This window comes from Vanellus vanellus, assembly GCF_965231255.1.
Source record: "Vanellus vanellus genome assembly, chromosome: 20".
Lineage (NCBI taxonomy): Eukaryota > Metazoa > Chordata > Aves > Charadriiformes > Charadriidae > Vanellus > Vanellus vanellus.
In genome coordinates, this window is record NC_138925.1 from 5,214,991 (window position 1) to 5,230,091 (window position 15,101).

Sequence of the window (15,101 nt, forward strand, 5' to 3'; positions counted from 1 at the left end):
ACCCCCTCAAAAAATATTTAAAATTATTTTGATTTTGTCCTACACATTCCACATATAAAACAGTATACGGTAAAAAGTGTTAAAAGAATTTTGGTTTGTTATAAATTGAACACTACCTTGTGCTCAAGACAATATCTACACAGACGGACATACCCTCTGATACTTGTAAGTCACACTGTTCAAAAGCAGAATTCTCATGCTGGAGGATACTGAGGAATCAAAACAGTTTCTATTCAGTGGCGCTAAACAGCCTAACGGCTTTCTGCTGACAGAAGCAGCACAATAGAAGAACAGGACAGGAATAGAAACAGAAGAGAATAGAAACCAACGACTGGGAAAAAGTCATTCAGCTGTCTACTTGGAGATAATACAAACTAAGTTTCATTCCTCAATACGCTTTAGAGCCCAAGCAGAGTTCCTTAATACGTGCAGCTGACACGGTTCAGGCTCGCACCCCTCACTGCTGCAGCTTCACGTCTGTCTATAGAGACAGAGCTCAGTACTCTTTTTAATACATGGAAACGGGAAGCCAGTTGTGTAATTGCCAGGAAGCACGACTGTTTTCATTATACACTGTATTTGCTCAGCTTGTGTTGTGCTTCCTGAAGAGTTTGTGAAACGAAGATGAATAGTTCAACTTTTTCCCAAGCACTGAAGGTCCCGCTCTGAAAGAACACGCACAACGGGAGGATACGCTGGGTATGCCAGCCCTGTTCCAAGAAAGCAGCCCTAGCCACTGCGAACAGCGCACATACGCTTTAACTAGCTGACAACCCTTCCAAGCCAGTTAAGGTGGCCTTCCCAAACTGACTCTTGTGGATCAGATCAACCCGAACGTTAATAATGTGTGGTTTATAGCACAAATTATCAGACATTGTACATAAGAGCATAAATTCAGAGAGATCAAAGAGCACTAACGCAATTTCTTGCATTTAGTAACTGTCATTTTTGTTTCAAAGACTAGATCAAGAAGTTTCAAGTTTTAATCACAGCTTGTAAAGAGGTCCACTAACGACAAAGAATGAGGTTAGACAATACAGTGAAACTGATCTAAAAGCTTGATAAAAGACTGACAAACTCAGTCCCTCATTTTCACAAATAACTCAATCAGGTTTCCTGCATTTGGGGAAACTACAAAAAGATCCCACCTTCCTGACCACGAAGCCTTCCCTGCTGACAGTCACAGAAAAGGGTAAAGTCAAGCTCTGGTTCCTTCTCCTTTGTTCCTCCCTTCCGCCGACCACGGAGTCTCACCCCCTCTTTTGCACAAGGCCTATGGGAACCGCCTCCCTTACCCTTTCACCAAGTAGACTGGCGGACAGAGTGATCAAATGAGCAGAAAAGAACAACTGGGGGAGCGGGAGCCAAAGAGAGGGGAGCAAAGGCACTAAATAAAATCTTTCTGTTTCTTGTCATGAGTTACATACTTATGCAAGACTATCTGCAAAGAAACGGTGCACAGTGCTACTTTTTTTTTTTTTTTTAATGCATCTTGCTGTCCTTAGGGACTACACCACAGACTGGTCTGGTAACGCCTTAATCATATCTTGATTGGCCAAATGGATAATACTCTAAAATACATTAAGCAAACTTGTTTCAGAAATTCAAGCATAACACATGGGGAAAGCGCTGATAAACACCACCAGCCAGTGAATTTTAATGATGATGACCTTTCACTACGTAATACTTGCTACCGAGTCATGCACAATCTGAGAAGCCAAATCATCTCAAAGAATACTCTTTTCCTCATCCAGAAAGGGACATTCTCTTTCTCCTCATGCCGACTTTTCTCTTCAGACACAGAGGATGTTAGATGAATTTTCAAAACATGGATTTATTGAATTGGGCTTAAAGACTTTCCAGCATACTCTGAGATTCTCTTCTATGGGAGAAAATGACACACTACAATACTATCTTAGTGATCCTGCAATGGCTAAATAGAGCATTCTTATAAATACTGTACACAAGCAAAACCACATTCAGTCTATGCTGTGACAGTTATCTAGAAATAGAAATATATTTACTCACATCGTCACATCTCAGGGCCATTTCTCGATTATTATTTAGGTCTTCATGGCTTCTGACATGGGAATTTAAAACTCAATGTTAAACTACGCTCATTCTCTGGCAATGCCAATTTACATATATAGACATTTTGGCTGGTTTGACAGATAGCCTATGCAGCACAAGGCAAAGCCATTGCAGCCTACAGCAAGAGCTGGTCCCTTTTGGCCATTCTCACAGTAACCTCACCAACCTTCCCACTAAAATGAACCAAGGGGATCGGTCGTAAAACGGGTCGCGCCCATCATTGAAGAGGTCTGATCCCTCCTCAGTTCCAACGTCGGAGCCAGTATCATCCACAAAGGCCTCATCATCAAAGTCCTCCATCTCATCCTGCTGTTCATCAGCCAGTTCAGTGATGTCGGAGTCAGCCGTGGAGAAAGTGGGGGAGGGCGTGCGATCAGCAAGACGCTCATTCACGCAGCCATGGAAAATGGGGGAGCTAGATATCAGTTAACGGAATACCAATTAACAGAGTGAGGGGAAAGAAGAATGCTTCATTTAACAGCCGTCTGTTGCCATCAGCACAGAGATCACCTGAACAACAAGCAAAGGCTTCAAACCATCTGGACTGGAATGAAACGTAGGGGAGGGGATTGCTAACAAAGTCAGGAAAAAGAGCATCCTTGAACTGAGCAGAAAGCAAATGAAAAATTAATATAAACATATTTTTGTAGACAAAAATACTGTAAAGGTGCAGTCAACATCAGGAAGTATTAAAGAATCCCATCAGATACTAGGTATTTCCACAGGGTATGACCAAACTATTTGAACCACATACGTAAGGCACGCCCTGAGCCACTCTTCCCCTCAGCTTCCAGTGTTCTTCATATTCCCACAGCTCTGCTCCAGTGACTTTAGACAGAACTTAGCTAACTGAACTTTTTTAAAATGAACTTATAACTTACTAAGGGTTCAGTCAAATCAGATTCTACAAGGTTACACCAGAACCGTCAACATTCTAAAGAGCATTTTCTGCTCTTCACTATATTTTAAGTCTACCAGAAATGCCCGAAAGACACCACACACAATTAACGCTAGTGGCCATACAGTTTATAACCACACTCAAAATCAAAGTTCATCCAGAACTGACAAGAGTTATCAGTGTACCAGCAGTTGAGATTATTGTCACATACCTTCCAACAAGCTTGAACCAATGAAAGCGGTCATAAAAGGGGTCACTGCCTGTCATTGTGCTTTCACTCTCGTCCTGCGTATTAGATGCCATTTCCCCAGCTCTGTCATACATCTCACGCATCAGGTCCAACCTCTGCCTGCAAAGAGGAAAGCAGGATTAAAAAACTAATAGAGAGTGAATAAGAAAGCAGGGAACGCAAACTGAGGTACGCTGACTTCACCTATACCAAATTACACACACAAAAGAGAGAATAAAGAACAGAGGAGTCTGTACCACTGAGTTCGGTACTGTACTAATTCTCTGCCATGTTAGGGATTCTGGGAAAAATTTTGTAGGCTAAGCCCACTGAGCACAAAGCAAGGTCACTGCAGAAGCTTACGTAAATCTTGGATTTCATTCAAACTTCTAAATATTCTTCTTCACATCTAATTCTGGCCTATTTTTTGCTTCCTTTTTTGCAGCAGATAACATTGCTGAGTAATTTAGGCAGTTTTTTTGCATTCCACTACAGAAATGTTGGCATTCTGATTCAAAAGTGAATTGATTCCATTATAGACTTTCATTTATTTATTTATTTAATTGAAGAAAACAAGTGTTTCACACGTCAAGATCCTTTGTCCGGAGGTTATTAATGGGAAAAAAAGTTCTTCAGTCAGTATTTAGAGAATGGGGAAGAGACAAACGCCTTTTGCTTATTTGCAAGAATAAGATGAAAATAATTCAGATTACAGTCAGAATTTGTGTAGCGTCTATAGCAATAGAATCACCTTTAAGCTTTTTATTATAAATTATGCCCTCTACTGCTAGGTTATATAAAAGCAGGTGGCAAGGAAACTTTTGCAGTGAAAGGAACATGAAAAAATTAATGCAGAGAGATGAGTGAGCTGCGATGTGCCTTATTAGATTTAAAAAATAAAATCTAACCTCAAGTTACAAAAATTAAATGTGGAGGTGAGGTAAGATGCTGGAGAACAAATGCACTTGTTTAAAGAATCTAGAAAGACGGTATTTAAAACACACCACAACGTCTGGAAAGTTGGCATTTGGGAGGACACAGAGGAAAAACAAGTACAAGAGGGAACGAACAGCAAGGGGTGAAATGTTCCAGTGAAGGTCCTTGGATATAAGGAATTTTGTTCTCTGGTAATATTTACATACTTGAGTTTTTCTAAGGACCAGTAATGTGTTGCTCCATTCTTCAGATCCTGGACTTCCACAGCTACCACTGTACGGGGGAAAGGCCTATTGTCCCGGGTCTTCTCCAACTCAGTGGGCAAAAGCTCTGGTGGTAGGGGTGAGTAGAGGGTGTCTGTCAACAGGACAAACTGAAACTGCACCTGAATGGAAAAAAGAAGAATTGCTTTAGTTCTGTGAAGTCATGATATCAGCATCACAGAGGGGACAGAGACCTAGCCTAATGCAGTGTATGAAGCCAGTTTGACTTTCGTCTCTGTGAACAGATTCAAGGGTTTTTTACATCACTTTTTTTTTTTTTTCGGTCTCAAGATGGTATAAAACATATTTTTCAGCTGAGTACAGATATCCTGCCTTTACTGTCACAGCTAGCAGAGGTCTGGAAAACTACAGACCTAGCACATCCTGCAGCACCCACTTCTCTTGGAAAGATGAATGACCACATGAAGTTAAAAGCAAAAAGGAAAAGACTGAGCCCTGGGGAGATGTACATGTACGTGTGTTTATGATATTGACAGGAAGAGCGTAAGGGAAATGAAGAAGAGGTGAATATATCAACTGCATTTGCAGGGGTTGTTCATTCTGCCACAAGTCTGAAACAGAGACTCGATTTTCTGAACCCTTTTAAAGCCCAGACTAATAAGCAAGAGACATATAACTTTAAAGACTACAAGTAATTCTGAGTGTTTGAAGCAGGATTAGACAGTAAAAACTGAAAACTCAGAAAATTCAAAAATCTACCCTGCATGTCCCTACCTTTTTCTTTAACTCAACACTGATTGCATTGGCTTCTTTTAGATATACTGCATTTCCCCAGAGTTGGTCCCGCAGTGAAGTAAACTGGTGAAATTTCCACTTCCTGAAAGCCCATTGTGCGAGTTCATACTCATGTCGTGTCCAGGGCACTAGGAAGAGCAAAGAAACAGAAATAAAACACTGTGGCCGCTTCTCTAAACCATCACAGGCAGTATCTAATACTCTGACTGTGTCATCAAGTTCTCAACACCTTTTCTGGAAGAGAAGAACAGAAAACAAAACCCTGTATTTTTATTATTCAGTGAGGAAAAACTGGATTCAAACTTCCTCCCCACTAGCAGCGGAAAGGTAATGATCAAGTAAGGAGATTTGGAACAGAGAAAACAAAATAAATACTACTCCTATTATTTTAAATTAGTTAACAATTATTAAAGCCAAATGCTAAAACAGTGGAATGAAAGCAAGTATTATGGGAATAATAAACTCTATCTACTATCCAGAAATGGAGTTATACAGACGTGTCACAGCATGAATTCTACGAATTCCTACCAAGGAGAAAAAAGAAATTTCGAAATCAAAACAAGGAAACAAAAGCAACAGTATTATTTTGGTTTAAGACATTTGAACTGTGTTAGCGTCAAGAAAAGATAGATTCCTTCAAATTCAAGACCACCAAATTAAAGCCTGTAGTTAAATTGACCTAGTTTGTGCAGCAATTGAATTTGGGGATGTAAATCTACTGTTCATGTGGAATTTATTCTATGAATAGATATTTTACATATTTACACCGTGCAGATTACAGATCAAGAAGTTATGAAGCATTTTGCATCTTTCCAAAGCGAGTTTTTTGTCTATTGCAAGAGATAGTACAGCAACTGTTCCTCTAGGCTTAGCTATATCCAAATTATTTTTAGCTTTAAGCTCACCTTCTTCTTCTTCTTCCTCCTCCTCTGTTGTTTCAGCTGCCAAGGATCGTGTCTCCACCTGCTTCTGTAAGGCCTGCAGCTTACTCTCATAGTCCTGTGGGGAGAGAGGAGATACCGTGTAGGAGGACAGACAAAAGCAAGGAGAACAGTTAAGAGAGACTAACACCTCAGATGGAATGACAGACACAAGAGAACAAATACATAAGGACATTTCCATTAATGCTCAGAGGTCACATACCAACATGTATTGTTTTAGTATAATCTGTCCTTGAAAAGAGAGAAGACAGAGGCCAATAGAATCATGAACTAGTTGGGTTGGAAGGGACCTTTAAGATAGCAGTGTTTTTTTTAAAAATCATCAGCTATACATGCTCATAGCGTCTGCAAGAAGGAAAAGTTTAGGATTTTTTCCCCCCCTAAAGACTGGAAAAAGGGGATATTTTGGGGAACCTGCTTTCTGCTTTCAGGTAGGTAGGAAAGAGGCAGAAATAGAGCAGAGTACAGAAATAAATTTAAAAGGGGAGGATTATTCACCTTCATTTTCTCAAACAGAGGATTAACAGCACCACTGATTTGCCTTTTGATACAAAAAAAAATTCATTTCAGATTTCAGGGAACAAAAAAAAAAAAAAAGACATTTTGTTCTCAATTAGAGTTTCCTCTTGGATCTAAGTGTCACTCTCTCACATGTGTATTTAATAGATCAGAAGGTGAAAAAAATACCACCACCCTGGTAAGTGGGCAGAGAAGTCTGTGCAGAGGTTTCCCCACAAGGAGCACTTCAACAATACCTTCTGGTGTAAGAGCATTTTCTTCCTGTTCAGCATAATCATGCCTTGAAATAAATGCTATTAAGACCTAATGACCCTTTTATTATTTGCTGGTAAAACAAATGCAAATTCAAGATATTTAGAATAGACACAGTCACTGTGCTCCCGGTCTCAGAGCCTACCTCTCTACTGTATTTTATTTGTGGAAAATAATCCTTTGGCATATATTACACACACTAAACTGGCTTCTCAAGATTTTTATATGAGAGTTACAACAATTCACTAAGAGCATTCCAGAGTTCTTAAGGAGAATTCTTGAAGTTGGTCATCTTATATTCCAACCCTCTCTCTTCCACAGTTCCAAATCCTAAAATTCTTCTCCAACGCACTGTTTGCAACAATGCATTCTTAAGTCTAACAGCTGTAGAAGGAAAGCTTTACACTTTCCTCCCATCCCACCCAAACAGCTACGTTACTTTGTTTTCATGCAGCAAGAATAGTGCTTAACACTGCCACAATGCGACTTCATCAAATTTAACACAAGTTCAGTCAGAAAGACCTTTAGGTGGTATTTGGAAAGGAGATAAACCGGAAGTATGTTCCTTTAAGTTTGTAAGTCCTGTTCCCTGGAGGTAGCATTATAAAACAGTAGCTGTGCTGTTAGAAATGGCAGAGTTTTCAACACCGTGAATTCAATACCTATGACCTTTAGGGAGAGAAAACTGAACTATTGAAGATATATGGCCTTTGTACGAGGGCTGTGTTTCAATTTTCCTCTTGAAATTTTATTTGGCTGAAATGCTCCCTCTTCTTCATTTGTGTCTGGTCCATTCACTCTACGATGGCTACATGCTTACAGTGTAAATAAACCTTAGCCCAGCAGCAAAAGAACTACAAACCAAACACACAGACTTTCTTTTAGTATTCCTTCTGAAATTCCTAATGATTCACCAAAAACTATTCTAGACTCGATGAGGAGTTTCAGACTTATCTACAGTTCAGAAATACCCAACATACTCTTAAAAATTCGTTAACATAAAGGCACTCTCTCTGATCTTTTTTTCCTCCCTTATCCATGTAGATAATGCTATCACATTTGAAACCAAGATAAAACAGGTCAGATGCAAGTAAGAGAAGGTTGTTTCTATCACTTCGCAAGGAAGGGCAAAATAATTTATTCTCCTGTAGTCTGAAGTAGATAATCTGAGGGTACCATTTTGAGCAGCTACATTGTAGAAATGAAATTAAAAGCTCTTCAAGTAGCGTTTAAATAGAATCTTTGATCAGATTCTTTTGGAGAAACTGAAAAGCTGCAGAGGCAACGGTCAAAAATCAGGAGCATTCCACTGGGAAAATTCTACTTCCAGCATGAAAAACCCAGGCACAATACATTCATTCAAAGACAAGGACCTGCTTCCCGTCTTCTCTGTTTTCAGACTTGTGAGCCAAGTAGGTTTATCTTCTGTACATTTAAATACCTAAATAAACACTTAACATAAGCAGACACTTTTACTTGACTCCACGCTAAGAAGCATTACTTTTAAAACTAAGTAAAAGAATTGAAGTTTGTTTTCCCACAATGAAAAAGAGAAATAGGTACCATTTCCCTAAGCAGAAAAACAGGACTAAGATTGCCTCCTGGCACTTGATACTATGGTAGTATTTAAAAATAACTGGCACCGAGCAACAGATGAAGGATGAATTTCAGGTTGGTTGACACAGAAGGTGTGCTGACTGCACTGTGAAAGGGGTTGGTTTGCTCTGAGAGATTGGGCAGCTCTCCAGGCAAACATTTCCAGACCTGATTAGTGATACTACACACATAATTGTTAGTACTGATGTAGAGATACTTCAACTGCTAGAAAAGAAAAAACTCTGCACCCAGAAGCTGCCCTGAAGGTCCATGCCCTGGACTCCCTGGAACCCAATGCATATTGTTGTACAGCTTCAAACTGGTTGAAATCATCAGCTCCATGAATGTGGAGAAAGGGAATTCAAAGTTTATTTTGCCCAGAGGCACGGAAATTTCTAAAGCCACAACAATCATAGATTTTACAACAGAAAAAAATTAAAATAAAAATCATACACTCAGACTAGGCCAAGCTTTTTAAGACCAGACTGGACCAGCTTTTTAAGCAGAACACTGTACCATAACAACTTAGATTCTTTGGATCTACGTGATGCCTGCAAAGGTACTGTAGTGTATGTGATTTCCTCCTGTATGAGGTATACAAAAACATCAGTTTCTTTTGTCTTCAGTGAGCAAATAAATAGAGAACAGCCAGCTCTGTATTTCCTTCCAGAATTTAAATAAACAGAAGATGGTACAATGGAAGAGCAGTATGGCTTGTATTCCCCCCCCCCCCCCCCAAAAAAAAATTAAGCAGCTATGTGACAGTAGACACAAATCTGCGTAGGGTGCTTTTCACATCACAGCAGAAAAATCAGGGTGGAGAGACTTAAAAGAATCAGACTGAGGAACAATTAAAGAAACCTTTGTAACTCTCCTAAAACAATACCAACCCCAAGACAAAAAATAAAATCAGGACAAGCCTGTAATCGAGTTGCATTTCCATTTCACTGAGACAAGTCTGACACTTACAAGAGTATTTCATAGTTTATTGAAAGAGCACTTGTTACAATACAAACCAGTTCTGCTTTTCACAAGGCAGATGCTTGCTCTTTAAACAATCCAAAACTTGTTTTTTCTTAAACAATGGACAGATCTGAAAATCCCATTTAATTCAAAGGCAGCTCACTGCTTTTTTACAGTACAAATGGGTACAACAGCATAGATTTCTCACGTCGCAGCTCCTGAAGTGGTTCAATGGGAAGTATCAGAGTCAAAATTCAACATATAAAGATAAAGAACAAATTTCAACATATAAAGGAAAAAGGACAAACAGTGAGGGAAATATTGAAACTATGCTGAATGTACTGATACAAATAGCATCCTCTAATTTGACAGATCCCTAAATTCAGGTTGCTAGAGAAAGGATGTTGAAGTCAATCAGAGGAGCGTTAGTGGCATGCATTCCCCACCCCCCCTAAATCCACGTGTCCCTAGTGAGTCCTAAAGGATATTTAAGAAAGCATCACTGAGGCACAGGTGGACAGAAGCCAGCTGTCAAAGCACACAGCACATCAGCACTTAGCAATGGCAATTAAGCTGACTAAAACAGCGCTCCATCGTGGATGCTACATTCCTATTAACCTGAAAGCCTTTTCACACAGTCTTCTATGGAAGCAGCTGTATTACTGTTCATTGGCTCTATTAATACAGAATTTGGAGTGAGAGGTGTGCCTATTCCTTAATAATGCAAGGAGATCCACAAGTTCTCAGGTTGTTTCCCTTATCAGATAAGGCACTACACTGTAATTAATATTCAGTTCTTAAAGTGGGCAATTATTTTTATAGGACTTTTTTCCAAGTTTCATTTCTATAATATCCTCCTAAAAGCCAGGAGAAAAAGCTGCTTCCTCTGAGAGGTGACTCCATTTTGGCATTGACTATCCTTTTTCTTTTCTGTCAAATCACACAACAACAGAATAAGTGTTTTTCTAGTGCTGCACTAAAACAGTGGGGTAAGACAGACTGATGGCAACCTAATGTTCATCATCATCACCACCACCACCCAGGCATTTACTGATATTTCTTCTCAGATTTTTAAGCTGAAATAAGTTGGCAAAAACTTTTTAGTGTCTAGCGTTAAAATATCAAGTAGCGGGAGTTTTTAATCTCATGTCAGTACATGTACTTGCATGGACTTCAAAATTACTCCGTGTTCAATCACGTGGTGATTTCACACAGGTAGCCACAATCCTCCACAAAACCGGGACACAAGACCAGACTGGTTTGGTCTTCTCTCATGACCTATCCCGTGCAGACTCACTCTGTTTGGCTCACATATTCCTACAGAATTGAGAGGATTTTCCCAAGGATGCATTTTTAAGAGTCCAAGCCTTTTTGAGGATATGAAGGAACTCACTGCTCTTGACATGCACAAAACCAAAGTGCAATGCACTACGAAAACAGGATTCTAAAATAAAGGCAACAGCAAAATATTATTTGCAGCCCAAAACTCATTTTGCAATTCTGACTCAAGCTCAAAGAAAGTATTGCTCATCTACAAGGCTTCTTTTCTTTAAGAATCAAGACGTTTTTGGACATGATGCTTTATTTCCTTCGTTCAAGTAGGCCAAAGCATGAGACAAGTGCAAGTTACAAAGCCATATTTGGACAGAGAATTAAACCTGCCATAAAAAAAAAAAAAAATGTCCCAACTGACGGGACCAGCTCATTCTTTTAGGACAGTTAAAGGACTGACTTTGTAGCTCCTACTTCAGAAGGGCAGTGTCCCATCAGTGACACACGTGCAGAGACTGAAGAGTTGACACTCGATTAACCGATACGTACATGGTGCGTGACTGCCGCTTAATACGCGCTGCAACCAGCACCTACAGCTTGCACAGCCGGGCGCCGGGGGGGAAGTAGCACAGGAAACAAAACCAAGATGGAAAATAAGCTTGAGGCACTTCCTACTCATCCACAGCTACACTGAAACATTCAGAAGTAACAACTACCAGTAGGGCCTATATTTTATCAAAAAATAAGCAACCTCAAGTAAATTAATGAAATTTGTGCAAAACAGCCCAAATCATTTAACTGTACAGATACACTGCAAAGTGGACTTATCTTACCAAGTGTGGTATAGTAGCCAATCTCGTTTTTAAATTTGTATTCAAGTTAAATTCAAGTTAAAAGCAAAATAATCCTCAAAGCTTTAGATTGGCTTATACTTAAGTCCACAGATTTTCAGAAATAACCGCAATTTTGTCTTGCGCTTTATTAAACTCAGAAAGAAGAAGGTGTATCATTAAGATTGGGACTCTCCAATTGAGATAAAACCCCAGACTCATAAAGCCTATTCCTTAATCAATAGTTTGTTTGCAATTCGTTTGAAACAATCTGAAGTAGTGATGGCAAGCATTTGTTTTATAGCAAATCACCTGCAAGTATAGACCTCTTCGGGTCAAAACAGATACTGAAAATTTTAACCTGCATTTGGAGTGTGGGGAGAAGGAAAACAAATCTTATTTTCTCCTCGAAGTGACCGTCTCCTTTATTAGAAGTCTTGAAACAGGGGTTTAATCCAAGACCAGAGGCACTAACATGAGGTATCACATTCAGGTGAAACGGTTCAACTCTCCTATCTTTGAGGAGAATTCAGCCCATTCAAAGTAGTGACCTATAAATCTTCATAAGAATAACTATTTCAAGAACATCTCCCAGACTCATGCCCGAGAAAGCTGAAAACATAAAATAAAAAGAATTAGCTTTTTGAGGCTTCTTCCTGCACCAGTGTCGAAAAATCCTAGTTCCTTTCCACAACCGCTGGATAATAATTAAAAACTATTATATTTAGAGATACAATGGGAATTAGAAAAAGCTGATTTCCAAAGTATTGCTTCAGCAAAATATATATATTCTGACATAAAATTCCATTCAGGCAGGTTTAACTGTCACAGCAATTTCATACCAATAATTACGAACTTCGGCAAAAAGAGAAAAGACAACTATCTCCTACTCAGGGAGTAGGACTGTTGTGACCCAATAGCTCTTCTTAATTTCTCTATAAAAAAAGCCACACATCTTGTCAGCCAACAACTTTTGGTTTATAGATTATTATTGCTATTAATAATTTCAGTTAAGAGTGGAAACTACTGTTCTGAAGAGCCAGATCAATTTAAAAAACAGATGGTCAGTTTCCTTATTGCTAAGAAAAAGGTCACAAGAAACATTCAATGCTATAAACTAAATTCCTCTTTTGATTGTCTACATAAAACACAGGAGGAAGGTAGCACTTTGTAAGTTCCAGACATTATTTTCAGCATTAGAAAAATACTCCAAGACACACAAAAAAAACTGGTAAATGAGCTATCAGGGAAGTTCTCCTCTCCACATCCCTCCCTCCAAGTCTTCTAGTCTATAAAAAAAGTTCTTACAATTTTTCAGAAAGTTCTTCCAATCAATGTCGTTAAAACTGCAACAAAAGTCACATGCAAACTGAACGGGCTGTAGGGCCAGTACCTTGTGTTTGTGTGTCGGATTACTCAAGTTCTACCTGGCCAAACAAAACCCAAGACACAAGCAAAGCCAATTCTGGCTGTTTCTCAAGGATAAGCCAGAATTGCCCCTGCTTCCCTCCTCCCCCAGACTACTCTCGGCCAACTAATCATACTGTAGTTTCTCTGCCCGCTTTGAGGTTAGGTGCTGAGAACTGGCGCCTCATCCGTGGGGGCGTCACAAACTGGTTATAGTGGTTAAGCCGGTCAGTCTGTTTGGGGTGGGAGTTAGCTGTATTGCCTTCTGCACTGCCTCCATTGTTGTGATTGCAGTAAGGTTGTCGGTGCTGGTGGATGTGGCGTTTTTGCTGGAAAGTCTGCAGGTCCGGATTCTGCTGCCCGCTGTACGAGTGCAACGATTCAGACGAGCCCGATGTCTGACGCCGCAGGCCTTTTTGAGAGCCATTATTGAGAGAATTGCTTCTCCAGCGCAACTGAGGCGACGGCTGCTGCTGACTGCTAGGCTGCGGCTGTGTGTTTAACTGCTGCCTGTTAATTTGGATGTTATCTTGATTCCTCTGGGGGCCATAAAGATTCCACAGCTGCTGAGGGTCTTTCGAAGCAGCTTTACTTTCTTTTTCTTTGTTTTCATCTTTGCTCTTATCATCTTCTTTTGGAATTCTAACCTCAATAACTTCATCCTCTGTGATAATTATATGGGTGCCTGGACTCCATGAGTTCCTATGTTTGGGATTGCTTTTGAAAGGAAACCGGGGTTTGCGATTTTCAGGTGGAATAAACCGGTGAGGCATATTTTGCCGACGAAGCTGTTTTGCTATTTCCTGCTGCTGCAGATTTTTAAATCGAATCTGTTCTTGCCTCATCCAACGTAATCGCCCACGTCTGAAAGCCGGATCACCCGCCATTAACTGAGAAACACGCTCCTCTTTAGCAAGATCATCGTTCTCGCTTCTTTTTAAGTCATCCGTGGGCTTCTTATCCACATCCACCAGGCCGGCAGAGTTTGGAGATGTAGCATTAGCTACGGTTGACTGAGCTTTCTCTGGAGAACCTATCAGAGGTAAAACCTTCTCCATCTTTAGCATCTTGTTTCTAAGAACTTTTATCTCTTCATCCTTCATGTTGTTCTGCTTCTTCACTTCTTGTAAAATATCTTCCAATTTGTCTATATGCACCTTAAGGTCATCCACGTCAGTTACTCCTTTACCATTGGCCATAATATCTTCAATTTTCTCATCTCCAACTCCTACCGTATCCCAGACATCACGAGCAACAGCTCGCCATGATTCACGCTCATTTGGATCTTTTTTCCCATACATGGCACAAAGCTCTTTCATTTTAACAATGGCCAGAGCCTCAATCTCCTGCCTAGTGTGCCTGAAGTCATTGAGCGCTACCTCATAGCATATCTCTTTCACGGCCTGAATCTTTAAGTCTGAGATGGTAACCCATTTGGAGTCTTTGCTAAGGCGTCGACGCTGGGGTATCTGGTACATTTTAATAGGCTCTCGTTTCTTCCCACTGCTGGGGAGGCCACACTTTTTTACAATGGTTTGGAGCTTGCTGGGGGGCAGCTTCTCTCTCAGGGAAGTGATCAGTCTCCAACTCTCCTCACACGATCTCTTGTCCGAATCATCCCCACTATCAGAGTCTGCATCCTTTGGAAAAACAAAAATCAAGAAGTGGCCCCAAAATAACCAAAATTAAAATTGTAAGAAAATGGAAAAGCTAAACAAGAAGTATCAGGCAAAGAAAACTAAACCAAAAATCAAAATAGAACAAGTGATAAGGAAGTCCCTAAAGACTGAGCGTTAGGACATTAAAACGTATCTTCAAGAGTCATGGACTGTCAAACTTGGAGCTCTTCACTAAATTAAGATTAACATTATATTTAAAGGTCTCGTCATCTCAAAATAGCAGATAATCTAAACTCCTCCCTCCCAACTCCTTCCAAAATCTTTAAATAGACCAAGTAAAACCAAGTTCCTGCTTAAATAAATTAAAAACCAAGTGTAAACTGCACTTCACACATGCTACAAAGACATGCAAATCCCCGCCACACACATTTGCCTCGGTGACTGCTGTTGCTTCTTTCAGCAAATCCTCCCCAGGTAGGTGAACACAACAGCCATCAGAGAAGATGTCATGAGCAGCCAGAGTAAGTTG

General features: G+C 40.0%; 1 protein-coding gene across 2 annotated transcripts in view; it reads right to left on the reverse strand.

The window, feature by feature from the left end:
* The window catches only part of KIF1B (kinesin family member 1B), a 94,549-nt gene that overhangs the window by 27,551 nt on the left and 51,897 nt on the right, over positions 1–15,101 (reverse strand). Inside the window, exons 22-26 of one of the 2 annotated variants that reach the window (XM_082493366.1) lie at positions 6,079–6,172; positions 5,153–5,301; positions 4,361–4,539; positions 3,201–3,338; positions 2,258–2,506 (exon numbers count right to left, since the gene is read on the reverse strand). In XM_082493366.1, coding sequence (XP_082349492.1) covers positions 2,258–2,506; positions 3,201–3,338; positions 4,361–4,539; positions 5,153–5,301; positions 6,079–6,172 — 809 coding nt within the window. Of the gene's footprint in view, positions 1–2,257; positions 2,507–3,200; positions 3,339–4,360; positions 4,540–5,152; positions 5,302–6,078; positions 6,173–9,446; positions 14,594–15,101 lie in introns of those variants that run through there. The other variant, XM_082493365.1, reaches the window with a different exon arrangement.